The 26974-nt window shown below is 40.0% G+C and overlaps 2 protein-coding genes across 2 annotated transcripts; one reads left to right on the forward strand and one right to left on the reverse strand.

The window, feature by feature from the left end:
- Positions 1–3966: 3966 nt before the first annotated feature.
- On the reverse strand, positions 3967–5051 carry LOC102957289 (olfactory receptor 7A10-like). Its single transcript, XM_042977307.1, has one exon. It carries the CDS (start codon positions 5049–5051, stop codon positions 4083–4085), a length of 969 nt encoding a protein of 322 aa, XP_042833241.1. The 3' UTR covers positions 3967–4082.
- A 13292-nt stretch (positions 5052–18343) lies between these two features.
- LOC102963435 (olfactory receptor-like protein OLF4) lies at positions 18344–19293 on the forward strand. The gene is given in 2 exon segments (XM_015542963.2): positions 18344–18668; positions 18671–19293. Coding segments are annotated over 2 exon segments (927 nt in total). The 5' UTR covers positions 18344–18364.
- Positions 19294–26974: the final 7681 nt, after the last annotated feature.

Below are 26974 nucleotides of genomic sequence, written 5' to 3' on the forward strand. Positions count from 1 at the left end.
TCGTAAGAGTTGAATATCAGGAATATGTAACAAGTACAAAAACTCAACAACAGAAGTAACAGCCCAATTTGAAAACGGACAAAAGACCTAAGTAGACATTTCCCCAAGGAGGACATACAAGGGGTCAAGAGGCACGTGTTCAACATCAACAGTCATTAAGGAACTACAACTCACAACCGTGAGATACCAAATCACACTCATAGGAAGGCTACTATTTTTCAAATGGAATATGAGAAATGTTTACAAGGATGTGGAGAAATTGGGAGCCTCATGCATTGCTGATTGGAATGTAAAGTAGTTACGTGGGGAAAAGATCGGCAGTAGCCAACAGATGGTTACTACCCACATGGTCATCAAATGATGAATGAATAAACAAACGGTAGTCTATCCATACATGGGATGTTATCCAGCCATGAAAAGGAATAAAGTTGGGAGTGTGCTGAGTGCTTTCAATTGCACTGGAGAGGCTACAGAAAGACATGACAAAGATAGGGGTTTTAGATCCTCAGATTATTTAGAATACAATAATCAGGACATATACAGAACTGCATAAATCAAATCTCTGATCTCTCAAAGCTGTATCTCAGTATGGGAATGGAACAAAAACAAAGTCAGATCTCATATATGGATGTGCTACAAAATAAGCTGAATTCATAGCCTGCTAAATATCTTTTATAAAATTCAAGGCATCATTTGTAAAGAGGCAGTTGAGAACAATAATGAGTAGAAAGAATCTAGGATTTGGGTAAATTCAAATACTCTAATTTGTCCCACTACACAGAGGCTTCAGTTTGGCCCACACAGCACATCTTGACCTGTCTGATGAGCCACACGGTACCTTGTCTAAAAGCTTTGTAATCACTTCACCTAAAACACATTCACCTTGCAAGGGGATGCCTGCCGATTCTTGTCATGTCCATTCCTTTTCCTCTTCCCTGAACCAACATCTGACGTCGGATCTCAGGACACCACAGAGGTAAATGCAAAGTTTAGATAAAATTAAATTAAGGGGCACCTGGCTGGCTCAACTGGCTAACTGTCCAGTTTAGGCTCAAGTCATGATCTCGTGGTTCATGAGTTTGAGCCCCCCATTGGGCTCTGTGCTGACAGCTCAGAGCCTGGAGCCTGCTTCAGATTCTGTGTCTCCCTGTCTCTCTGCCCCTCCCCTGCTCTCTCCCTCTCTCTCTCAAAAATAAATAAACATTTGTATATATATATATATATATATATATATATATATATATATATATATATGATGGAAATTAAGGTATCCAAGTAGTTGTGAGATTTTTCTAATTCTTTAATAAAAATGTAATGAATGCACAACAGAATGAATTCTACTGATCATGCTTGATGGAATATGGAAAGGAATTTTTGAGCAAACCAAATATTTTGATGGAGTGATTATCAGAAACCCAGGTCCATATGGCAGCTTGAACAAATGAGCATATTTAAATATATTTTTATCGCTTAGTTGACTGAAGTGTGGATTCAGTGATGGCCTGTTCTAAAAGCAGTTCAGGGTCCTAGTATGTTATTATACAGTATATATGTGTATGCATATAGGAAATAATAAAGATTTGTGATAATAAAAATATAAACCAGTAAAACAAGAAAGAAAATCAATGAAATGAAAAGTTGGTTTGTTGAGAACAATAATAAAAATAACAGAAGTTAAGATAAACTGAAATGAAGTGAAGAGAGTAGACATAAGTTACTGAAGTAAGAGATAAAAGTGTGGACATTAGTGTGGACCATACAAAAATGAACATAAGAGAATGTTATGAAACATTGTACGCCAACAAATTAGATAATCTAGTTATCTAATCTATCTATCTATATATAGATAGATAGAGAGAGAGAGAGAGAGAGAGAGAGAGAACTATGTACCGCTATATAGAGCTATATATAACAAGGAAAGCAAGGTACAAGCCAACAGGAATGTGGCATTAGATCTCTCATGTTTGCACAATCACTCGCTACCCAAATATCACTCCAGATGAATTCAAAGGTCATTACATTCACCAAGAGATTGAGAAAAGAATTTGTGAGGAGTACAGCGGCTGTGTAGTGGTTTTCCACGTATGATAGAGCTAAGATGGGAGCTGCTGAAGTTGACATGAGTTCCTTCTGACCCCAGGAGACAGAATGTGGTCCGGAACTGCGAACACCATATGTGACTCACGTGGCCATCAGAGGCATTAATGTGATAAGCAGGACAGCCAGCTTATTCTTGCCAACACATTAAGCCACCGGGATCTTTGGAAAAGGCGATTGATCATGCTATTTGGATGCATAAAATAGAATTTTCAAAGACCTAACAATCTATGTACATATAAAAACTCTAGTTCGGGGTGCCTGGGTGGCTCAGTCAGTTAAGCGGCAGACTCTTGATTTTGGCTCAGGTCATGATCTCATGGTTCATGGGCTCGAGCCCCAAGTCATGCTCTGCACTGGCAGTGAAACTGCAGGTTTCTCTGTCTCTCTCAAAATAAATAAATAAACTTAAAAGAAAAACAACTCTAGTTCCGAGTTGAGGAGGTTTGACATGAGTCACCCAAATGAAGAGTCACAATCTCTCACTTGATTGTCAGACCTGAGACTTTTCAGTGACCCAGGCCCCACCCCTGCTGAGGATGGACTTCTAAAACCGCCATGCATTATGATCAACATTTTCCTCCTAACCTTACCCAAAGGCAGTGACGTGAAGCAGCAGGTTCCTAATGTTTCATGAATGCCAGCTGTACGACACTGCCATTCTGCTCCTGCCTTAGTGACAGCACATTGTTCACTTAATGGTCATAGAGGGACTATGTATTCCATAGAAATTGGCTTCCACTTGTTTCTCATTCTTTCATTCTTTCTATTTTTCTTTATTCCCTTCTTCCATCACTCCTTTGTTTCTCCCTCCCTTCTGTGCATTCTCTCTCTTTTTTTTCTTAGCAAGAGTTAACATTGACCAAAATGCTAGAATTCAAAAGACCTGTGGCCTTCTACCTGGAAAAGAGTGAATGGGGTAAAAAGGAAAATACTAAGATCATTTTTTTTTGAAAACTGGATTCTGGCTCTAACACTAAAGCAAAATGCCATTGCAGCTTCCCAATCAAAGTGGTGGCATAAAGGTTGCGTGGTGAATGAAGGAGTTCACTTACTCTGTCTCACAAAGACCATGGCAAGTCCACAGATTTATTCTGTTATTCATACCCACTTTCTGAGATGCATATTTAGAAATGACAAAGTTGGCCACTGACAGAATACCCACCTTGCTTTTGTGATCTATAAATGAGGACTATTATGGTAGGAACTGACAAGGAATATATCCTGAGGATGGTCCCGCCTATCAAAACATTAGTAGAAATCCAGTAATGCCTGCCGGGGGGAATCACGTAGATCAGTGACAAAGTAATTGAAGAATCATGGGTTGTGATTTCTATTTTTATCCTCAATGAACTTCTGTTTTCAACTGTGTTGAAGAAAATTAGATCTTGCAGACTAAATATGAGTTGTTATAGAGTTAATTTCATGTTGATTCCAGTTCCAGATATGACCTTTTCCTAGAGTGGTTAACATAAACTTTCATACTTGGTATGACTTGGGTATAACAAATTTCCTTTTTCCTAAAGCAGATAATCTAAGGGGGTAGATGCCTTCCCCTGGCAGGAATAACAGCATACCCTCATTCCTTTGCCTTTTCCTGTCATTTAAGATGCACCCAATTTCCTTTATTAAATATTTTATGGCAGGGGTGCGTGGGTGGCTCAGTCAGTTAAGTGTCCAACTCTTGATTTGGTTCAGGTCAAGATCTTACAAATTGTGGCATTGAGCCCACTTCAGGCTCTGTGCTGATAGGATAGATGTGGCTTGGGATATTCCTTCAACCCCTCTGTCCCTCCACACCCATTCCTGCTCTCTTTCTCAAAATAAACAAATAAACACTAAAAATGACAGAAGAAATAGTTGCTCGTAATGTATGAAAAACTTCTATCAATCAAATACTGTAAAAAGATAGACTGCAGTTTGTCAATCTATGAACTGATACAAATATCATGATCTAGGTTTTCGAGGGTTTGGAGCCCTGTTACTCAAGTCTTTATCCTGAAACAAAGCATCTTATATGCTGAGAACGTCCCTCTGCTAAAGGGCTTTCCCAGGGCTTGCTTGATGTCTCTGTTCCTCAGGCCATAGATGAAGGGGTTCAGCATGGGTGTCACCACCGTGTACATGACTGAGGCTATGGCACTTGTCCTGGAGTTTTGTGCAGCAGCAGAACTCAGATACACCCCAAGGCATGTGCCATAGAACAAAGAGACCACTAAGAGGTGAGACCCACACGTGGAAAATGCTTTATACTTGCCCCTCACTGATGAAATTCTCAAAATGGAAGTGACAATTCTAGAGTAAGAGGAAAGGATGCCAGTGAGTGGGACAACACCCAGAAGTCCACTTGTGAGATAGATCATCAGGTCATTGAGGAAGGTATCAGAGCAAGCAAGTTGGATCACCTGATTAAGTTCACAGAAAAAGTGAAGGATTTCCAGATCTGTGCAAAAAGAGAGTCGCAAAATCAGTAAGTCATGTAATAGAGCGTTAAAAATACTCAATACCCAGGATACCAAGAGCAGGATGCCACAGAACTTGGGATTCATGATGACCATGTAGTGCAGTGGGTGACAGATGGCTACAAACCGGTCATAGGCCATCACGGTCAAGAGGAAGGTGTCTAATACTCCAAAAAGCATGAAAAAGTACATCTGGCTGAGGCAGCCTTCGTAGGTGATCACTTTGCTCTGCGTCTGGATGTTCAGCAGCATCTTTGGGACGGTGGTGGAGGTGAAACAGATGTCTGAAAAGCACAGGTTGGAGAGGAAGAAGTACATAGGCGTGTGGAGGCGGGAGTCTGTGATGATGGCCAGGATCATGAGCAGGTTCCCAGTGAAGGTGACCAGGTACATGGACAGGAACACCCAAAAGAGAAGTGACTGCAGCTCCCCCTCATCTGAGAGTCCCAAGAGGATAAATTCTGTAACACAGGTTTGATTTCTTCCTTCCATGTGTCTGGTGAAAACAGCTGGAACAGAGACAAGAGCATTGTAAAGGCACAGGCAGTGATCACAGAATCGAAAGAAATGCTGTGTTTTCAACATACTTCACCCATTAATTATTATACACTCCCTACCATTCTTGAATAGGTACCAGAAAATTTCAGAGAATCTGAATGTTCCATGTTTTCCATGAGTCTGAAACTGTTTGCAATTCTTGTTCTGAATCAAAACAATTATTCAAAGCAATGTTCTCCTCCATAAATTTCCTGAGACCTTTTTTTTTTGACCCAACAAAATTTACAAATTATATTGTGACAAGTGTTGTTGAAAGCATAGCAAAAAGTAGTGATGTGTGTTTTACCTTAACAAGACTGAGTCTAAGATGTGTGTGTCTCACAGGAGGAATAGAATATTAATAAAGTAATAAATGACGTTTCAAGTGGTGGTTACAAGTAACTGGTAAAATAATTCAGGACAACGTTTTCCTAAGTGGAAGGGAAACCTGCCTTTGTATCATGTGCGATCAGGAGCTTCTGAGCTGGAAAACTAAGAAATATATGAACCGTGCAGATATCTTTGAAAAAAAAAAACACTTAAGGCAGAGAAATCGCATGTGGAAAGAACTTGAATCAAGAGCTCACATGAAAGCATCAGGCAACATCAAAAAGAATGTTGTGAGCAGAGCAGGTAACACAACAGGAGTAGGAGTTGGATGCAAATAACAGAGAGAAGAGCTCAAAGCCTTCTGCATCTGTGGAAACATTCTAAGGCAATGGACACCACAGTTCACCATCATTTTTATATGTATATGTTATATATGATGTCTGTCTACAACAGGATACATTTTATGTAATGTATACAAATGGAACATAATTCATTCCTGCATAATTCTCTATCTTTCTCTCTACCTTTACTCTGGGTCCAGTTGGTCTAATTGCTGCATTTTCTATTGCATAAGACAGCTTCATCTTTCTATAAATGCTTTATGGGTGTGTACTTCACTAATAAATTTTCTTTGCACTACACACACACACACACACACACACACACACACACACACATGAGTGTGGGTAGGGAGAGAGACAGAGTTCTCCATTATTGTGGTACCGTATACTCTTGTAGCTGAAGCACATCTTTTTAGAAAGCAGAGGACAGGCTACACCATAAGTCAAAGAGCTCCTTTCTCCTAGGAGAATTGCACTTTGTAATGTAGGCATTCCAATGTACTAGTCATGGCTAAGGACCACTAGAACCACACAGAATTAAAAGAATTAACATCAGTCTTTCTCAAAGTCTTCAAAGGGAAATATTTCATACTTTATTCTATCAGGTCAGCATTGCACTGATACCAAAGCCATGAAAAGCCATTGCAAGAAAAGACTACAGAGCAATATTCCCATGAAATATTGATGAGAACTTATTTAAGCGTAGCAGGCTTTTGATCATAGTGTAGGAATGGATTTTGCATTATGACCAAGTGGGATTTATACTTGGAAGGCAAGGATGGTTTAATTAATAACTCTCCTTCAGTGCAGTACAACACGTTAACAGAATGAAGGACAAAAGCACATGATTATATCAACTGATGGTAAATAAAACTGATGGTAAAATAAAATGATGGTAAAATAAAAGTGGAGCGCTCCTTAATAGTAACAGCATTCAAAAACTAAGAATGGAAGGAAGCTTCCACAACACAAAATAGGTCATATGAAAACCCACCTCTAAAATCATTCTCAATAGTGAAACACTGAGAGCGACCCCTAAGATAAGGCAAGACGAGCATGTTTGTTTTCATACCTTTTACACAACGTGGCATTGCCTGTTCCAGACAGAGCAACTAGCCAAAAAAAGAAAAAAGAAAAGAAAGGAAAGAAGGAAATAAAAGGCATCAAAATCAGAATGGAAGAAGTAATATGATTCCTCTTCACAAAAGGTGGTGTTACTAAAAAAAGACATTAAAAACCAGAACAACTGTTAGAGTAATAAACGAATTCAGTAAAGTTGCGGAATATAAGTCAATGCAAACATAAAACTCAGGGGGCCGATGGAATCCTAGAATGGAGTGCACCAAGTGAAAATAAACAATCTAACTGTATTACAATTGCATGACACATTCTCAGTGAAACAAAAAATGTGAAGCAAAAAAACGTGAAGAGAGGCAAGATCTGGGAAAAGAGAAGAGTGTAAAACTGGACTTGAAAGAAATTGCACACAGGTGCTGCACCATACTTGTTTTTTTTTTTAACTTATGAAATTTATGGTCAAATTGGTTTCCATACAACACCCAGTGCTCATCCCCAAAGGTGCCCTCCTCAATACCCATCACCCACCCTCCCCTCCCTCCCACCCCCCATCAACCCTCGGTTTGTTCTCAGCTTTTAAGAGTCTCTTATGCTTTGGCTCTCTCCCACTCTAACCTCTTTTTTTTCCGTCCCCTCCCCCATGGGTCTCCAGCACCATACTTGTTAAAGTGTATCCAGAAGTTATTGTTAGCAATGCTGATACTCCTGCACATGTGAACTGAAATTGAACATATAAGGAAATGGATAGTAAATGGTGGGAATGAGGTATCACATTTGTTGTGTCATTTTACATGTAAGCAAGGTGGTGTAGCTCTTATGATCCTTTGGTGATAAATTAGTTTTGGAGCCATCAGTATGAACTGCTTCAGCTCATATAAAAATACAGAGGGTTACATATAGACACATGTATGGATGTCTGCATATACACAGAGTAGTAAACACTCATGTGTCTTTGCCAGGTCAGTTGAGGGGATATGGAGACCCCGGTAGCGACAAGCACAGCAGGTACCAATCTCTTGAACCTCATCCCATGATCCAACAAAATAAAACAGGGCTCCTTGCAGAAATGACTGACTGTAGAGCTCTGGAGGAAAGTACAGTAAGCTGAAGGTGAAGCTGAAGCGTCTTTTCCTGTAAGACAGTAATGAAATGCTACCCCCCAAAAGCCAGAATGATGGAGACATGCCAAAGGGACATATCAGTAACTGAAGGAGCTCTCCATTGCCACAGCTGAAACCATGTGAGCAACAAAATAAAGTAGTATTGGGGTATAACACAGAGTATATAATGTAAATAATTGAAAAAAATATGGAAGACACAATCTTGAGCATAGAAGAAAACCAATGATTTACAGAAATATTCTACACTTAAGGAGGTGTGCGATAACTACCACTACTTAAAGATGGGGTTGTGCGTAGAAATTTCCTACAGGAGGACAGGATGGAAAGAAAGGGGAAAGGCAAATCTGACAAATCCCGTGTCAGCCAGGACATCGATATCAACACCAATGAGAAATAGTCATGCTGATAACGTGTACCCTTGATGTCAGGAAATGAACATGCCTCTTTCCCTCTCTAGTCTTCTTGTCCAACATCCACGTCCCAGTCTTCTCATGAAAAGAAAGAATAATAAGGCAAGTCCAAAAGACTTACGGAATGCCTGACCAGTACTCTTAGCACTATCAATTGCTTCAAGAACAAAGGAAGACTGAGGAAAAAGTCACTGCATGTGGAAGGTCAACGGATAGGACGATTAAAAGTAACATGTGTAAGAGAGAGGATGTGTTCATAACAGGAGAAACTGGAAAGGAGCTGATGAGAACCGTCTGAAAAATCACAGCAAGTTTGTTTTGTAAATGTAGCACTGTTCAAATATGAAAGCCGATTAAAGTTAAAATTATTATTGAATTTAAAAAATCTTTGGAAACACCGTGTTCTGAGATTGTCCCAAAGAGTCTCATAGGTGCCCTGTATGACCAGTGTCGCTGCTGTCAGGAACTCTTCCCATCAGTAACATTAAATAATCATACCACGTACAGTTTTTGAAATGTTTCAATGAAATGATGACTATACGGTATCTGCATTGTTTCTAGTAAACATTTAAGAATGAATGAAAAAATTCATCTGAATTTCTGGATTCACGATTTCCACCCCTCCGAGACCCGTTCTGTGCCTGGTGCTGTTTCTATCCCTCAATAACACTCTCCCACTCTGAATGCAGCAATAGTTTCTTCCTCACAATAACCTGGGTCGTTTTTCCATAGACAAGACCTTGTCATAGCTGTCCCCTGACATAAAAACGGCACTGACACTTCACAATTTCAGATTTCAATTTCGACCTTGTAGCCAAAATGTAAGATTGTCTCTTAATCTGACTATTGCCTACCCAGCCAGGTTCATTTGGGTTCACTTTGCAGACCTGCTCCTGACTGTTGGTTAGACAGTAAGAAGTATTTCTAATTCCAGCAGCCCAACTCCCACTCTATTTAATCTCTAAATTTCCTTCTCTGCTCTTTCTTCCTGGACTTCTCACCTCCCTTGTCTCCATGAAAAATCCCCAACAACCCTTTAAGGCTCAGCACCTATAAGCTTCTACGCAAAGCCTTCACTGACTCCTGTGAAAGAGTGGTCTTTCATGAAAACAATTACAAATAAAATAAAGAGACAACGTTAGGGGGAGGACATGTGTTATGGAGGAGCCAGATCAGGGAGAGATGGTCTAGTGTATCCAGAGTTGCCCTCCAGAATCAAAGCCTTAATGGGCAGGACTTGGCATCAAAATTCTCCTTAACTCATTGTCCCTGTTGATGTCCCCAAAGTAACTACAGATACAACGGGTCCCTCCCACCATAACACATTTACGCAGTCCTTCTAAAGATGCCCTGACTCACCCAGATGTTAGCACAGAACAGCGGGAGATCAATGACCCAGTCTCTCCCATGGATGAGTGATGTGGTTGGAAGTTATGTCCCCAGGAAGGGAAGAGACATGGCCCCACTCGTGAAGGCTCTAGAACACGGCTATGTGCTCATATCATCAGAGATTACAGGAGTCGACTTCCTGGGTGCGGCAAAGGCATTTTCAATTTCTATACCTGCAGGGAGTAAACTCCCATGAGTCTCATTAAAGAAATAATCTTTTGTCTCTCTTTCCCTTATGAGCCTCGGGTCTCTGGAGCTAGGAGAGAAAAACAGAATGCAAACTCATCCCAGTGTTGGAACACAGCCTGGAATTCCCTGAATGTCTCTTATGCCATTAAACTCTCTTATCTCAAAAGGAGATCCACTGTCTTTAGACATTCTCGCCAATAAGTCAGAGCACCCCGTCATAGGTATACAATTCTTTATTCAGAGAATTCTGTGTTCCTTGACTCTTTTCTTTCTCCCATCTGTACACATTCTGTTAGCTCACAATCGTGGAACTCCCGGCCTCCACAGTGTCTCTCCTTTTCTCCTCCTTCTCCTTTCTCCTTCATTGTGGGCAATGTCTGTTTAATATCACTCAACCATTTGCTTCCTTAAGCATCTTACTAACTCTTCATTAGCAGTTGCTTTACACTAGGCACTAAACTACATCCTGGGAAGGATGAAAGTTGTAAGAAATGGTCTCTTCTCTTGAGGAGCTCACAGTCTCAACAGAGTGAGAAAAAAAGATAAATGAATGTGCTAAGTTGAAGAGGCACTGACACCTGACGAAGAGAAGACCAACATAGTCACCTCTTCCGGAAGAGATGGGTGAAGGGAGCACAAACAAGCCACTAATTGTCCCGAGTCTTCATGTGGGTGAAGGTGGTAAGGGCACTCCAAGATGAAGGCCGGCAGCCAATGAGGGAAATACTTCACACTTACTACCAACAATCAGAAGGCAAGAATGACAAGTCAAAAATTACCCTGAGCCGTTAGACAGCATTCAGAGAGCAGAGATGCTGATATTTTGGCTCTCAGCTTGACACGTATTTAGGAAAACAGCTGCAAGTCAGTGCAGATCTCATGACGGGATGTCCAGGACCAAGCTCTCCCTGTGAAAAACTCATCCTGCAACAATGTTAGACAGAGACTGTTGCTACTACAATACCCTAAGAAAAGTGTAGATGGAAAAATAGGGAATCAATGGACCCCAGTGAAGAGCAAAAAAGTAATAAGCATTATGTCAGTTTGCGACTTGGAAGGACCTAGAGGGTATGGTGCTCAGGGAAATGAGTCCATCAGAGAAAGACAAACACCATTTGATTTCACTCCTGTGTGGAATGTAAGAAACAAAACAAATGAGCAAACATGGAAAAAAGGAGAAACAACAAAACCAGACTTTTAACACGGAGAACAAACTGGTGGTTGTCAGAGAAAAGGTGGCTACAGTTGGGTGAGATAGATAAAAGGAATTAAGGGTACACTTATCCCCATGAGCACTGAACACTATATAGAATTGCTGATGCATTACATTGTGCATCTGAAATTCATATAGCTCTGTCTGTAAAGTATACGTCAATAAAAATAATGGTTGGGTAAGGAAGAAAATATAATACTCAGAGGAGTTACCACATTTTAATTTTTAAATGACCAGCTTTCACAACAACAAGAAAAATAGATATATAACTCAATGAAATAGGAGGCAGCCCAGAAATAAATCCTCATACATACTACTAAATGACTTTTGACAAGACTGCAGCATATTTCAATGGTATATAGGTAGTCCTTTGAAGCAAATGTGATGGAAAACTGGATATCCACGTGCAAAATGAGGAAGGTGACCCTTCTTTCCACATCTACAAACATGACTCCAAATGGGTCACAGATCTGAACATAAGATCTTGAGAAACTTGACAGAAGACCATGGGGGAGGGGAAGGGAAAAAAAAGTTACAGAAAGGGAGCGAGGCAAACCATAAGAGGCCTGGATACTGAGAATGGACTGAGGGTTGATGGGGGGTAGGGGAGAGGGGAAAGTGGGTGATGGGCATTGAGGAGGGCACTTGGATGAGCACCGGGTGTTGTATGGAAACCAATTTGACAATAAATTATATTAAAAAAATAAAAAATAAACATAAGATATAAAACTGTAAATAAACACTTAGAAGAAAACATACAGATACATCTTTGTGACTCTGGATTTGACAAAGATCTCTTGGATATAACATCAAAGACACAGGCAGCTAGAGAAACAATTACGTCAGCAAAATCAAAATATTTGTGCCTGAAGGGCACTATTTCCAAATGAAAAGGCAACCGCAAAATGGAGAAATTATTGCTGAATCACACACCTGATAAAAGATTAATATCCAAACTGTGTACAGAATTTCAAGAATTCTTGAAAAAAAAAACCCAACTCAATTTTAAAAAGGTGGCGCTGGGGCAAATTGGTGTCTCAGTCGGTTGAACGTCTGCACTAGATTTGGGCTTGGATCACGACCCAGGATTCTTGGATCGAGCCCTGTGTCAGGCTCTGTGCTGTGCAGGGAGCCTGCTTGGGATTCTCTCTCTCCCTCCCCCCTCTATCCCACTTACATGCTCTCTCTCTTTAAACTTTTTTTTTTAAGGCAAAACTTATTTAAATACCTGTTAGTTAACACACAGTGTCATATTAGTTTCAGGTGTACAATACAGTGAATCAATACTTCCATAATACAAACTTTTACAATATATATTTTAAAAAAATACTGCCCATGAGGATGTGGAGAAAGGGGAACCTCTTGCACTGATGGTGGGAAGGCAAACTGCTGCAGCTACTGTGGAAAACAGTAAGAAGATTCCTCAAAAAGTGAAAAATAGAAGGGCATTTGTTGCCTCACCGTCATAAAGAATGAAATCTTGCCATTTGAAATGACATGGATGGAACTAGCATGTATTGTGCCACGCAAAATAAGTCAGAGAAAGACAAATTTCATACGATATCATTTATATGTGGAATTTAAGAAACAGAACAGACAAACAGGGAAAGGGAGAGAAAACTAATATGAGATAAAAACATAGAGAGCAGCAAACCATAAGAGACTCTTAACCACAGAGAACAAAAGAGAGTTGCTGGAAGAGAGGTGGATGGGGGAGAGACTAGATGGGTGATGGGCATTAAGGGAGGCACCTGTTGCGATGAGCACCGTGTATTCTATGCAGACAACGAATCACTAAATTCTACTCCAGAAACTAATAGTGTACTCTACGGTAACTAACTTGCACTTAAATAAAATCTTGGAAGAAAAACAACAGAGGTACCCTACAATCCAGTAATCACACTACTGGGTCATTACCCCCCAAAATACAAAACACTCATTCGAAGGGATAAATGCACTTCTATGTTTTTAGCGCTATCACTTACAGTAGCCAAATAATGGAAGCAGCCGACGTGTCCATTGATAAGATGAATGGATAAAAATCTGGTATAGACGTACAATGGAATACTACTCACCCATAAAAATGAATGATGTCTTCCCATTCGCAACAACTTGGATGGAGTCAGTGAGTATAACGTTGAGCAAAATAAGTCAGGTAGAGAAAGACAAATACCACATGACCTCATTCATATGCGGAATTTAAGAAACAAAACAAATGAGTACAAGAGGAAAAGAGAGCAAGGAGAAGCTTATGGTTCCCAGAGGGGAAAGGAGGAGATGGGGGAAATAGGTGATGGGGATCAAGCAGTGTATTTGCTGTGATGAGCACTGGGTGTTTCATGGAGGTGTTGAAGCACTACCTTATACACCTGAAACTGATATTACACTGTATGTTAACTACATAGGAATTAAAACTTTTAAATAAATTTTTAAAAAAGTAAAACTAATGGGGAGCCTGGTTGCTTCTGTCAGTTAAGTGTCTGACTCTTGGTTTCAGCTCGGCCATGATCTCACAGTTTGTGAGTTCGAGCCCCACGTCTGGCTCTGCACTGACTGCATGGAGCCTGCTTGGGGTTCTCTCTCTCCCTCTCTCTCTCTGCCCCTCCCCTCCTCATGCTCGTGTGATCTCTCTCTCTCTCTCTCTCTCTCTCTCTCAGAATAAACAAAGTTAAAAAATAAAAAATACATTTATAAAAAAACTAAAACTAATTTTGAAAAACAAAAAAAGGCAATGGACTCAAGAATTTATAGCAATGGCTACTTAGCACATGAACGATGCCCAACATGACTAATCACTACAGAAATGCAAATAAAAACCATAGCGTGATACCACGCCACACACACTAGGATGGCTGTTGTAAAACCAAAACAGAAAATGAGTGTTGGTGAGGAGGTGAAGAAACTGGAACTCCGTTGTGCTTTGCTGATGAGAATAAAATGTAGAATTTCATTCGATGCAGTAGTTTTCCTTCTGTTTATATACCCACTTAAACACCCCAAAAGAATGTAAAGCAGGGAGCAAAACACATATTTCTACACCAGTTTTCATAACAGATTATTCACAGTAATGAAAATGTGGAGACAACCCAAATGTCCATCAACAAACTCACAGATAAACGAAGTGTCGTGAACGCAGACAGTGGGACAGCATTCAGCCTTTACAATGAACGGAATTCTGGCATAGTCTACAACATGGGTGAAACTCTCAAACACAAGGCTAAGTCAGAAGCCAGACACAAAAGGACCAGTTTCACACAGTGACATCTACGTGAGGTATCTAGAGTACTCGGTTTTAGAGAGAGAAGGTAGGAGGGTGGGAGACAGGGGCTGGGCTAAGGGGCAATGCGGATATAGTATTTCAAGGGCACAAAGGTTCAGTTTGAGACAATGAGAAAGTTCTGGAGATTGATAGAGGTGGTGGTTGCTCAACAGAGAGAAAATACTTAATGCCACATAAGTATATCTCAAAGTGTTCAAAATAATAAATTTTATATAGACTTTACCCTAACAAAAAAGAATTTTAAAAGAGTGACATGTTCTAAAAGAATTTCAGGGGTGCCTGGTGGTTCAGTTGGTTAGGCATCTGACTCTAGATTTCGGCTCAGGTCATGATCTGACCTGAGGCCAGGTTCCTGAGTTCCAGCCCCACATTGGGCTCTTCACTGGCAGTATGGAGCGTGCTTAGGATTTTCTCACTCTCCCTCTTCCTATCCCAACCCAGCTACTTCTTTCTCTCTCTCAAAGTAAATGAATAAACTTAAAAAAAAAAAAAAAGAATTTCAGTGCCATAAATAGCTTAATATGACGTAGAGGAAGGAATCCAAAATACAAGGAGACAAGGGCATCGTGATATGTTTATCTTGTGTGATTCAATGTCTCAACCCCAAAGTATACCAAAACTGAGGTTTCAGACGACATAAAATTCATAAGGTCATTGAGAACTACCTTGGGAAGCACCTAAAGTCTTCCCTCACAAGCTCTACAGAGCTTGCCCTCCATATGACAGACTTACCACGGACATGCTGAAATTGAAATGCCTTTGTCCTGACTTCAGCCCCTCCTGAACTGCCAGAGGCCATGTCAGCAGCAGTCCAACACCATTTGAGGTATGCTATTCATAGTGCATGTAAGAGTTCATTATTTTCATCCAAATTGGTGAGGCCACAGGGATTTTTAGAAATGACAAATTCATCAGGGTGTCTCCAAGAGACAGAATTGATGGGCAGCTCACCAAGGGCACATCTGATTTGTGTAACTAAAAAAAAAAAATCCACCTCTAATAATCATGAAGACAAGATTGACCTGAGTCACCACAATAAGGGGTCATAATCTCTATCAGTCCTGAGACTGTTCACTGACCCAGATCCTCAATTGATGGGACCATTTACACCTGATGGAAGGCTGTAAAATGACAACAAATGTTTACATTTTCCTCCAAACACAACCCAGAGGCTCTGAGATGATGGCGCTGGCTAGCTTATAATGGTTCATGGGGACCGTGGTCTGAACCAAAATTGGCGCCTTGATATTGGGCAATATGAGAGCAACTATACCATGGAAATTGGCAAATGCTATAAAGAAGCTTTCTTCTTATTCCTTTGTTTTTATTTTCTGCCTTTCTTCTTGCTTTCCCTGTTTCTTTTTGTCTGTGCATTTGAGATATCATTCCATGAACATTTATCTGCCTACTAGTGTTTGAAAAGACCTGTGAACTTTCAGCTGGAAAACTGTGAATCAGGTAATAGGGAATTACCATTATCGCCTACAATCCAAGTGGGGGACTCTGGCATCAGGTGATAAGGAGACATTCGTCTTACTCTGTCTCACACAGCACAGGTTAGGTCCATAAGTGTATCCTGATCTCACTGCTAATTCCTGGGGTGCAACATTAGAAAAGATGGAGGTGGCAATAAGCAGAGTAGCCTTATTGTGCGTGAGATCTGTGAAGAGCCTATTACGGTAGGAGGTGCTGAGGGAAATCACAAGACAGTGCTGCCCCCTACCAAATATTAAGAGAAAAGTAATAATGCATCCTTGGGAGAATCACCAAGGTTGACACCATCAAGGCCTGAAACAGCAGGAGCTGCAATTTCTGTTACCTTCACACTTAATTTATGGTTAGGACTGTGTGAGGGGAAACTACAGATTGCATACTGAATGTGGATTATTGTAAGCTAATCACACAGGGTTCCCGGTGGCTCTGCTCTTAGAGATATGATCACTTGCCAAGGTGAATTGCCATAAAACCCTGGAAACTCATCTATAGATTCTGGCATGTTCAATGATTTTCCTCCAAAAGCAGATACTCTAACAGGTACCTGTTTTCAACCCACAGAAGAAGCATTTCACATTTACTCCCTGTCTCCTATCCCACATTAAGTATTCAATTTGCTATATTATTTATATGTTTCTAAAAATACATGAAATGGGAGCCCCTGGGGGTCTCAGTTGGTTGAGTGTCCATCTTTGGTTCAGGTCATGATCTCCCAATTCCTGGGTTCATGCCAAGCATCAGGCTCTGTGCACACGGCTCAGAGCCTGGAGCCTGCTTCTGATTCTATGTCTCCCTCTGTCTCTGGCCTTCCTCTCTCTCTCTCTCCCTCTCTCTCTCTCTCAAAAAATGAATAAACATTAATGTTTTTTAAATCCATGCAATAGAATTTAATGAGAGGTCTCAACAGTTTTAAAGAAGTACAGAAGACTGCAAAGGAAACAATCAACAAAACTAAAAGGCAACTGATGGAATGGGAAAAGATGTTTGAAAACGATATATCAGACAAAGGGCTAGTATCCAAAATCTATAAAGAACTCACCAAACTCCACACCTGAAAAACAAATAACCCAGTGAAGAAATGGGCAGAAGACATGAATAGACACTTTTCTAAAGAAGCCATCCAGATGGCCAACAGGCACATGAAAAGATGCTCAACGTCACTCCTCCTCAGGGAAATACAAATTAAAACCACACTGAGATATCACCTCATGCCAGTCAGAGTGGCTAAAATGAACAAACCAGGAGACTATAGATGCTGGCGAGGATGTGGAGAAACGGGAACCCCCTTGCACTGTTGGTGGGAATGCAAATTGGTGCCGCCGCTGTGGAAAACAGTGTGGAGGTTCCTCAAAAAATTAAAAATAGATCTACCCTATGACCCAGCAATATCACTGCTAGGAATTTACCCAAGGGATCCAGGAGTGCTGATGCATAGGGGCACTTACCCCAATGTTTAGAGCTGTACTTCAACAATGGCCAAATTATGGAAAGGGCTTAAATGTCCATCAACTGACAAATGGATAAAGAAATTGTGGTTTATATACACAATGGAATCCTACTTGGCAATGAGAAAGAATGAAATATGGCCTTTTGTAGCAATGTGGATAGAACCAGAGAGTGTTATGCTAAGTGAAATAAGTCATGCAGAGAAAGACAAATACCATATATTTTCACTCTTATGTGGATCCTGAGAAACTTAACAGAAGACCGTGGGGGAGGGGAAGGGAAAAAAAGTTACAGAGAGGGAGGGAGAGAAACCATCAGAGACTCTTAAAAACTGAAAATAAACTGAGGGTTGATGGGCGGTGGGAGAGAGGGGAGGGTGGGTGATGGGCATTGAGGAGGGCACCTGTTGGGATGAGCACTGGGTGTTGTTGTCACATAAATGGAATTATTTTATTTTGTTTTCAGATTGTTTATTCTTCGTATATAAAAATGCAGTTGAGTTCTTGAGGGTTGGCTTTGTATCCAGTTACTTGGCTGAATTCATTTATTAGCGGTATTAGTCCTTTTGTGGCATCTTTAGGATTTTCTACATATAAGATCACATCATCTACATACATAAATTTCTTTCCTTCTTTCCAGTTTGGATACATTTTCTCTCTTTAACTGCTCTGGCCAGAAATTGCAGTGTTATGTTGAGTAGAAGATGTTAAAGTGGGCACCCTTTCCTTATTCCTGATCATAGAGAAAAATGCATACTGTATCACCCTTGAGTATCATGCTTGGTGTGGGTTTTTCACTAATGGCTTTATGTTGAGATAGGTTCCTTCTATTCCCACATTTTAGTGTTTTTATCATGTTCCATACACAAATATAAAAAATTAATTTCTTGAGTGCAGAATATAAACAATAATGTACCAACCAGGTTAGTAATGCATGATTGTGTCATGTTCTTCTTATTTTGATAGTCACATCAACTATATGGAACTAGGCAACGATACACGAAGTTCAGAATTTCTTCTTCTGGGACTTTCAGAGGAACCAGAATTGCAACCCTTCCTCTTTGGGCTGTTCCTGTCCATGTACTTGGTCACCATACTTGGGAATCTGCTCATCATCCTGGCTGTAAACTCTGACTCCCACCTCCACACGCCCATGTACTTCTTCCTCGCCAACCTGTCCTTTGTAGACATCTGTGTCACTTCCACCACAGTCCCCAAGATGCTGGTGAATATACAAACACAGAGAAAGGTCATAACTTATGAAAGCTGTATCACGCAGATATACTTTTCGTACTCTTTGTAGTTTTGGACAATTTCCTCCTGACTGTGATGGCATACGACCGCTTTGTAGCCATCTGTCACCCACTGTGCTACACAGTTATCATGAACCCCAAGTTCTGTGGGCTGCTGGTTCTGGTGTCCTGGATCGTGAGTGTCCTGAATTCCTTATTACAAACCTTAATGGTGTTGCAGCTGTCCTTCTGTACAGGCATGGAAATCCCCCACTTTTTCTGTGAACTCAATCAGATGATCCAACTTGCCTGTTCTGACACCTTTCTTAATGACATGGTAACGTGTTTTACAACTGTGCTGTTGGGTGGTGCTCCCCTGGCTGGGGTCCTTTACTCTTAATCTAAGATAGTTTCCTCCATACGTGGGATCTCATCAGCTCAGGGCAAGTACAAAGCATTTTCCACCTGTGTGTCTCACCTGTCAGTTGTCTCCTTATTTTACTGTACAGTCCTAGGTGTGTACCTCAGCTCTGCTGCTACCCAGAGCTCACTCTCAAGTGCCGCAGCCTCGGTGATGTACACGGTGGTCACGCCCATGCTGAACCCCTTCATCTACAGCCTGAGGAACAGAGACATAAAGGAGGCTCTAAATGTATTTTTCAGAGGGAAGCCATAAAAAGGCCATTTCTTAAGAAGTACAAGTCATTGCAGGCTTAATGCTTAATAGCCTGAATTTGTGATTTTTTAACCAGATCATGAAAGAAGAACTTAATGCCTCTATTTATAGCCTAGAGTTTCAGTTTTTCTAAAGTTCAACTGCTTTATTGAATTTAAATAAGTCCCTGTGGTTAACTCTCTGCTCCTGATACCCAATAGTTTTTCCTTTTTTTCTCCCTAGTTTCCAAAGTTAGTCCCCACCTTGAATCAGAGCAATTGGGAAATTCCCATTTGCCTCATATAGTGAGGAACGGTCCTAGTTTTATGGAATAAACTACATTTGGCAACTGAGGCCATGTATATAATTTTATTGTAGAGGAAATTGTGAGATCACAGGGTTTTTTTTTTTTCACTCTGTGTCTGCCATTCCTTTATAGATTCTACCTTAAATGCTCTTCCTGATAATGTAGACATTAACATACTAGTTTGTTTTGTCACTAGTCGTGGGGTTTTAGGATCCTCGTTAGGATCCTGTTCTCTTATCAGCTCAGCATCCACAGTATCCTTGGCACAGAATAGTAAGGCAAAAATTCCTTATGAAAAACATGCTCTGCTCCAAGTGTAAAGTACAGAAAGACAAATTTGCATAAACCAAGTGACTAATACGGGGTTACTATCCGAGAAGACCTGAAAAAAATTATGACATAAAACTTTCAATCACGCCGTATTTTATTGCACAAAATCTGTTTTTGATGATGTATAACTACTTATTGAGGTGTGGGATATTTGGTGTCCATGTTTAAAGGGATTTATTAATTGGAGTGAAGAATCTAGTGGCAGATTTTATACTATTTCATTGGATGATACTGCTGTTTCTATTTGAAAATTTCTAGTGCTGCCTACAAATACTATGATTTCCATTGCCCTAAACTTAATATCTCCCCCTTTAAAAATGATGTCCTAAAAATGATAGAGTGAGTGAACAATATGTGTATGCACTCTCTCATTACGTTCTTTCACTTTTTTATGCTCTAAAATCTCTTCAATCCTCATGATCAAAGGATGACTCAGGCAAGAGCTTGAATTCATGCCCAGTGATGTTCTGGGAATGGAGACTTGTGCCTGAGAGTCCTACAAGTTATCCGTGCAAAAACATACAGGTCTTTCCAATCTCTACCTGGAAGAGAAACTCAGTGATAGTACCTTTTTAATACAGTTACCTAAAATTAATGTGACTAACCAGGTCATTATGAATGCTCCCTTCAAATATCAGAACAAATGCCAAAAAAGAAGCAGCAGTAGGTTATTCTTAATATTCTCAGTACTATTTACATTGATTATTGTGTCAGTAAGCTATATGCTTACTGCATGACAAGCCATGCCAAAAGTAAATGTTTTAAGATAATGCTTTAAACATTTTTTTAAATATGAAATTTATTGTCAAATTGGTTTCCATACAACACCCAGGGCTCATCCCAACAGGTGCCCTCCTCAATGCCCATCACCCACCCTCCCCTCCCTCCCACCCCCCATCAACCCTCAGTTTGTTCTCAGTTTTCAAGAGTCTCTCATGTTTTGGCTCCCTCCCTCTCTAACCTTTTGTTTGTTTTTCCTTCCCCTCCCCCACGGTCTTCTGTTAAGTTTCTCAGGATCCACATAAGAGTGAAAACATACGGTATCTGTCTTTCTCTGTATGACTTGTTTCACTTAGCATCACACTCTCTAGTTCCATCCACGTTGCTGCAAAAGGCCATATTTCATTCTTTCGCACTGCCAAGTAGGATTCCATCGTGTATATAAACAACAATTTCTTTATCCATTCATCAGTTGATGGACATTTAGGCTCTTTCCATCATTTGGCTATTGTTGAAAATGCTGCTATAAACATTGGGGTACAAGTGCCCCTATGCATCAGTACTCCCGTATCCCTTGGGTAAATTCCTAGCAGTGCTATTGCTGGGTCATAGGGTAGATCTATTTTTAATTTTTGAGGAACCTCCACACTGTTTTCCAGAGCGGCTGCACCAATTTGCATTCCCACCGGCAGTGCAAGAGGGTTCCCGTTCCTCCACATCCTCACCAGCATCTATAGTCTCCTGGTTTGTTCATTTTAGGCACTCTGACTGGCATGAGATGGTATCTCAGTGTGGTTTTAATTAGTATTTCCCTGAGGAGGAGTGACGTTGAGCATCTTTTCATGTGCCTATTGGCCATCCGGATGTCTTCTTTAGAGAAGTGTCTATTCATGTTTTGTGACCATTTATCCACTGGGTTATTTGTTTTTCGGGTGTCGAGTTTGGTGAGCTCTTTTGGATACTAGCCCTTTGTCTGACATGTCATTTTCAAATATCTTTTCCCATTCCGTTGGTTACCTTTTAGTTTTGTTGACTGTTTCCTTTGCAGTGTGGAAGATTTTTATCTTTTTATCTTTTATCTTTTATCTTTTTTAGATTTTTAAATATATGTTTTAGTTAGTTAATATGTAGTGCACTATTGGTTCTGAAGTAGAATTCAGTGATTCATCACTTACATACAACACCCAGTGCTCACCACAACAAGTTCCCTCCTTAGTACCCATTACCCATCTAGCCCATCTCTCACCCACCTCCCTCTGTCAACCCAGAGGTTGTTCTCTATCATTAAGAGCCTCTTCTGGTTTGTTTGCCTCTCTTCCCTCTCCCTTATGTTCATGTGTTTTGTTTCTTAAATTCCACACAGGAGTGAAATCATATGATCTTACTCTTGTCCTTACTGACTTATTTCAGTCAGCATAATACATTCTAGCTCCATCCATCACATGGGGGTCTGTGTTGGGGAAGTCTTTTGGTCTCTGTTGGTCTCCTCATGAGGTGGTGGTCGGCTGTGGGTCAGCTGGAGGAGCTCTGTTAATCTTGGCTGTGTTCTCACATATGGGGGCTTGCTGGTGATAGGCTGGTCTAGGCTGGCTTTCATTAGAGCAACAGGGCTCTGCTCCACGTGATTTCTCTTCTTACAGCAGGCTAGCTTGGACTTGTTTCCATGGCAGAGACAGGGTTCCAAGAGCGCAGCAGAAACACACCAAGGACCCTTCAGACACACTGTCGTTTTCACCATACACTCTTAGCCAAGGCAAATAAAATACTAAATTCAGTCCAGGTTCGAAAGTGGAGAAATCGACCCCACCTCTCAATGGGAGGAGCTTCCCAATCACATTGCAAAGTACACGGATACAGAGATAAGTGGTGAATTGGGTCCACCTCTGCAAAAGGTCTACCATAAGTGTAGTTTTCAATTCAATAAAGTTTATTGGTGTGGGGCAGAAAATCAACACACAAAACAATATAGTGCAGTACAATATAGTGATTCAACCATTCAACACATTACTCATTGCTCATCACTGTGAGTGTGCTCTTAAGGATTGAGTCTATAGGATTTTCTTTACTTTTTTTTCAATGTTTATTGATTTTTGAGAGACAGAGAGAGACAGATCATGAATGGGGGAGGGGCAGAGAAAAAGGAAGACACAGAGTCCAAAGCAGTCTCCAGGGTCTGAGCTGTCAGCATAGAGCCCGATGCAGTACTCAAACTCATGAACCCTGAGATCATGACTTGAGCCAAAGTCGGACTCTTAACCAACTGAACCACCCAGGTGCCCTGACTTTACAGGGTTTTCTATATTCAGTTCGTATCATCTGTGAATAAAGACAATTTTACTTCTTTCTTTCTGATTTGTAATCCAGTGAAGAAATGGGTGGAAGACATGAATAGACACTTTTCCAAAGAAGACATCTGGGTGCTTTTTACTTTCTCAATCTTTCCTGATTGTTCTAGCTAGGACATGAAGGATTATGTTGAATAGGAGCAGCGAGAGTGGACCCCCTTGTTTGCTGCTGATCTCAGAAGAGACATTTTCTAATCTTTCACCACTAGGTACAATGTTATTGTGGGTTTGTCATATACAGCCTTTTGCTTTTCTTGTTGAGGTGTGTTCCTCTTATACCCAGTTTGTCAAAGATTTTTAAAAAAATCATTAAAGGATGCTGTATTTTGTCAGATGCCCTTTCTGCATGTATTGAAATGATCATATGATTGTTATATTTCACCCTATGAATGGGGTGTATCATATTTAGTGATTTGTTTGTGCTCAACAATCCCTGTACCCCAGGGATAAATCCCACTTGATCATGGTGTAAAATCCCTTCAATGTGTTGTTTGATTCATTTTGCTAGTATTTTTCAAAAATTTTGTGTCTGTGTTCATCAGGGACATTGGTCTATAGTTTTATTTTTTTGTACTGGCCTTTTCTGACTTTGGTATTAAGGCAAATCTGGCCTTGGAAAATGAGGTTGAAACGTGTCTTCCTCTCTAGTTTCTGGAAGGGTTTGAGAAGAATTTGTCATTAATTCTTCTTTACATGAGTGGTAGAATTCACCTATGAAGGTCTCTGCTCATGGGCTTTTGTTACTGGGAGATTTTTGATTACTAATTTAATACCCTTACTCATTATTGGTCTGTTCATATTTCCTATATCTTCCTGATTTTGTCTTGGTAAATTGTATGTTTCTAGGGATTTATCCATTTTTTTTCTAGGCTGTCCAAATTGTTGGAATGAGATCATTCATAGTAGTCTCCTATTATTCTTTGCATTTCTATGATATTGGTTGTAAGGTATAATATTTTGCTGCTGATTATATTTATTTAAGCCTTCTCCTCCTTTTTTTGTCTACCTAAGGGCTTGTCAATTTTGCTTCACTTTAAAAAATTGGCTCTTCACTTTGTTAATCTTTTCTATTGGTTTTCTGGTCTATATATCATTTATGTATTCTCTGATATTTATTTCTTTTCCTCTGTTGATTTGGACTTAGTTGGTGCTTCTTTTTCCAGGCCTTTGAATCAAAGTTTAGGTTATTTACTTAAGGTCTTTTTATTTGTCTTAATGTAGGCATTTATTGCTCTAAACTTCTCTATTGGAGCTGCTTTTGTAACATACCATAAATTGTGATATGCGTTGATTCCATTTTAATTTGATTCATGATTTTTAAATTTTAGTTTTCATGTCTTCTTTCACCCATCAGCCACTCACAAGTTCATGGTTTAAATCCCACAAACTTGTGACCATCTCAGGTATCTGTACTTTTACATTAACTACAGCATTATTCAGGATAGCCACGATTTGGAAACAGCCCAGCATCCATCAACAGATGAATTAATAATGATGGCATATCTATCAGTGGAGTTCAGCAATAATAAATGAAGACATTTTTTCCTTGCTCAACCATGAATGGACCCCAAGGGCATTATGCTAAGTGACATAGAGAAAGACAAATACTGTATGATCTCACTTATATGTGAAATATAAAAATCTGAACCATAGAAACAGAGAGTGGTTGATGTTTGATAGTGGCTTGGGTTTGGGGAAATGAGAAGATGTTAGTGAAAGTCTATAAACCTTCAGTTATAAGATGAATAAGTTCTGGGGACTTAATGTACAACATGGCTATTATGATTAACTCTATTGTGTTGTATACTTGAAAGTTGCTAATAGAGTATATAGTAAATGTTCTTACAACAAAAAGAAGTGGTAACTATGTGAAGTGATGGATGTATTCACTGACCTATTATGGTGATCATTTCACAACATATATGTACATGAAATCACCAAGTTGTATGCTTAAATTTCCACAATTTATATGTCAATTAAATTTCAATAAGGCTGGAAAAATGAAGAAAAACATTCCTATGTCTCTGTCTTCCATTGCATTTCAAATGTCACCTCATCCTAGGGGAATTATACTCATAAAAATGATACCAGAGTGGAAACTATTATGAGTATTTCAATGGTGAGGTCTATCAATAGGAAAACAGTATCTACAGAAGGATTCTGTGAAGATAGTATCAGTGATAGAACGCTTGTTAGCTCCATTAATCAATGAAATAGATACAAGGTCCCTGGTATCTCTGAGCCATCTGGAAAGTAAACCTTTTATTTATTTGATCTTTCCTTATACTAGGAAAGGTGATGTATAGGCAAGAGGCATGGAGGAAATATTTACAACCTGTCCCTCTGGAGTAGAATTTCCATAACTGCTCATTAGAAGCCTAATTCATTCTCACTGTCTTCTCTTAGATGATTCCACTGCTGAATGTGGATTGGAAATAAACCTTTTGAATTGAAATTAACAGCAGTGGTAGACTGTTTGCAGAGATGGCCCCAAGTCCTGGTCTTTCTCTGTAGTCATATCTTTGGCAATGTGTGCAGTACCTTCCATCGGGAGGTGGAGACTATTCTTCCATCTTTGATTCTGGATGGATTAGAACTTTTTATTTACTGTGGCCAACAGAATATGATAGCAGTGGCAGTGGACCTTAGAGGCCCTGTGAATTTATGCTGCTCTCTCTTGAAATACTGCTCTGAAAAGAGAATAAAACCAGATGGGCTGCCAGAAGAAGTGAAGACATGTGGAGCACAGCCCAGTTGTCCAAGCCAAGGCCACTCTGATCAGCCACAGCTAGCTAGCCAAGACCCAAACCCTGGCAAGATCAGCAGAGCCTTCCCAGGTGACACAAAACCTGATTCAAGATCCTTGAGGACATCAACAGAGATTAGAACAACTCATCACCATACAATTCTACTTGATACTAAAGATATTCTACCAAGCCATTTGTTTTCAGGATGGTTTGCTATTCAGCAACATTCATGATCATTTTGTTATTCAAATTTATTTTGGATGACTATTAAAAAAATCCTCTCCATTGAAGATTCTATTCAGGTAACCAGTAGAGGTTGGAAGGACATGCATTTTTGTGGAGAAAAAATGGTGACCTGGAATCACATAAGTGGGCAGGAATTCAAGCTCTCTTCTGTCTTGCAGAGACATCTTAATTTTAGCCCAAATGCGATTCATTTTTGGCATTGACCTCCAGACCTGGAAAAGTAGAAATTTTTTTCTTTTAAACCCTTAGTGTGGTAACTGGATATAGCAGCAATAGTAAATAAAAAAGACACTTATCCAATAAATGTTTTAAATGATTTTTAAGAGAGAGCGGGAGAGAGAGAGAGGGAGAGAGAGAGAGAGAGAATGCAAGTGGGGGGAGGGGCATAGAGAGAGGGAGAAACAGATTCCAAAGCAGGCTCCAGGCTCTGAACTATCAACAGAGAGCCCAACGCAGGGCTCAAGCTCACATACTACAAGATCATTACCCAAGTTGAAGTTGGACACTTGACTGACTGAGCCACCCAGGTGCCCCAATTTTTTTAATAAAAGGAATTTAAGCCTCTCAAGTCATTCACTTAGCTTTCTTGGATAAAGACGTTTTGTGTTGAAACCCTACTTAAGTAGAAGAAACAAAATAAGGTCAGTTTGGGGGATATTCAGCCTATTGCCTGGTTCAGAGAATGTCTCCTTGCATAAATGTAAATATGGTTCTGTCTTTGAGGCCTCTGGGCATTAAGATAGGAAAAGCCATATATCATTAACTTATGGCTACCTGTTCTATTATAATTTATTTTGCCTAAATTTCTACATTCCTTGAATTCCATGTTAATGAAAACCTCCATTCTCTTCCTTTCTTTACCCTCCAAGTTTCTTTCAAGCTTGCTTTCAACACAGCAGATAGGTTACAATGATTTCTAATGACTCTCTTATACTCTTATATCAATAAGAGTCATGGCCAAGAGTAGACTTTCATAGGAGTAGTATAATTCATGACTGGGTTTTTTT

Source organism: Panthera tigris, chromosome A2, assembly GCF_018350195.1.
Source record: "Panthera tigris isolate Pti1 chromosome A2, P.tigris_Pti1_mat1.1, whole genome shotgun sequence".
Classification (NCBI taxonomy): Eukaryota; Metazoa; Chordata; class Mammalia; order Carnivora; family Felidae; genus Panthera; species Panthera tigris.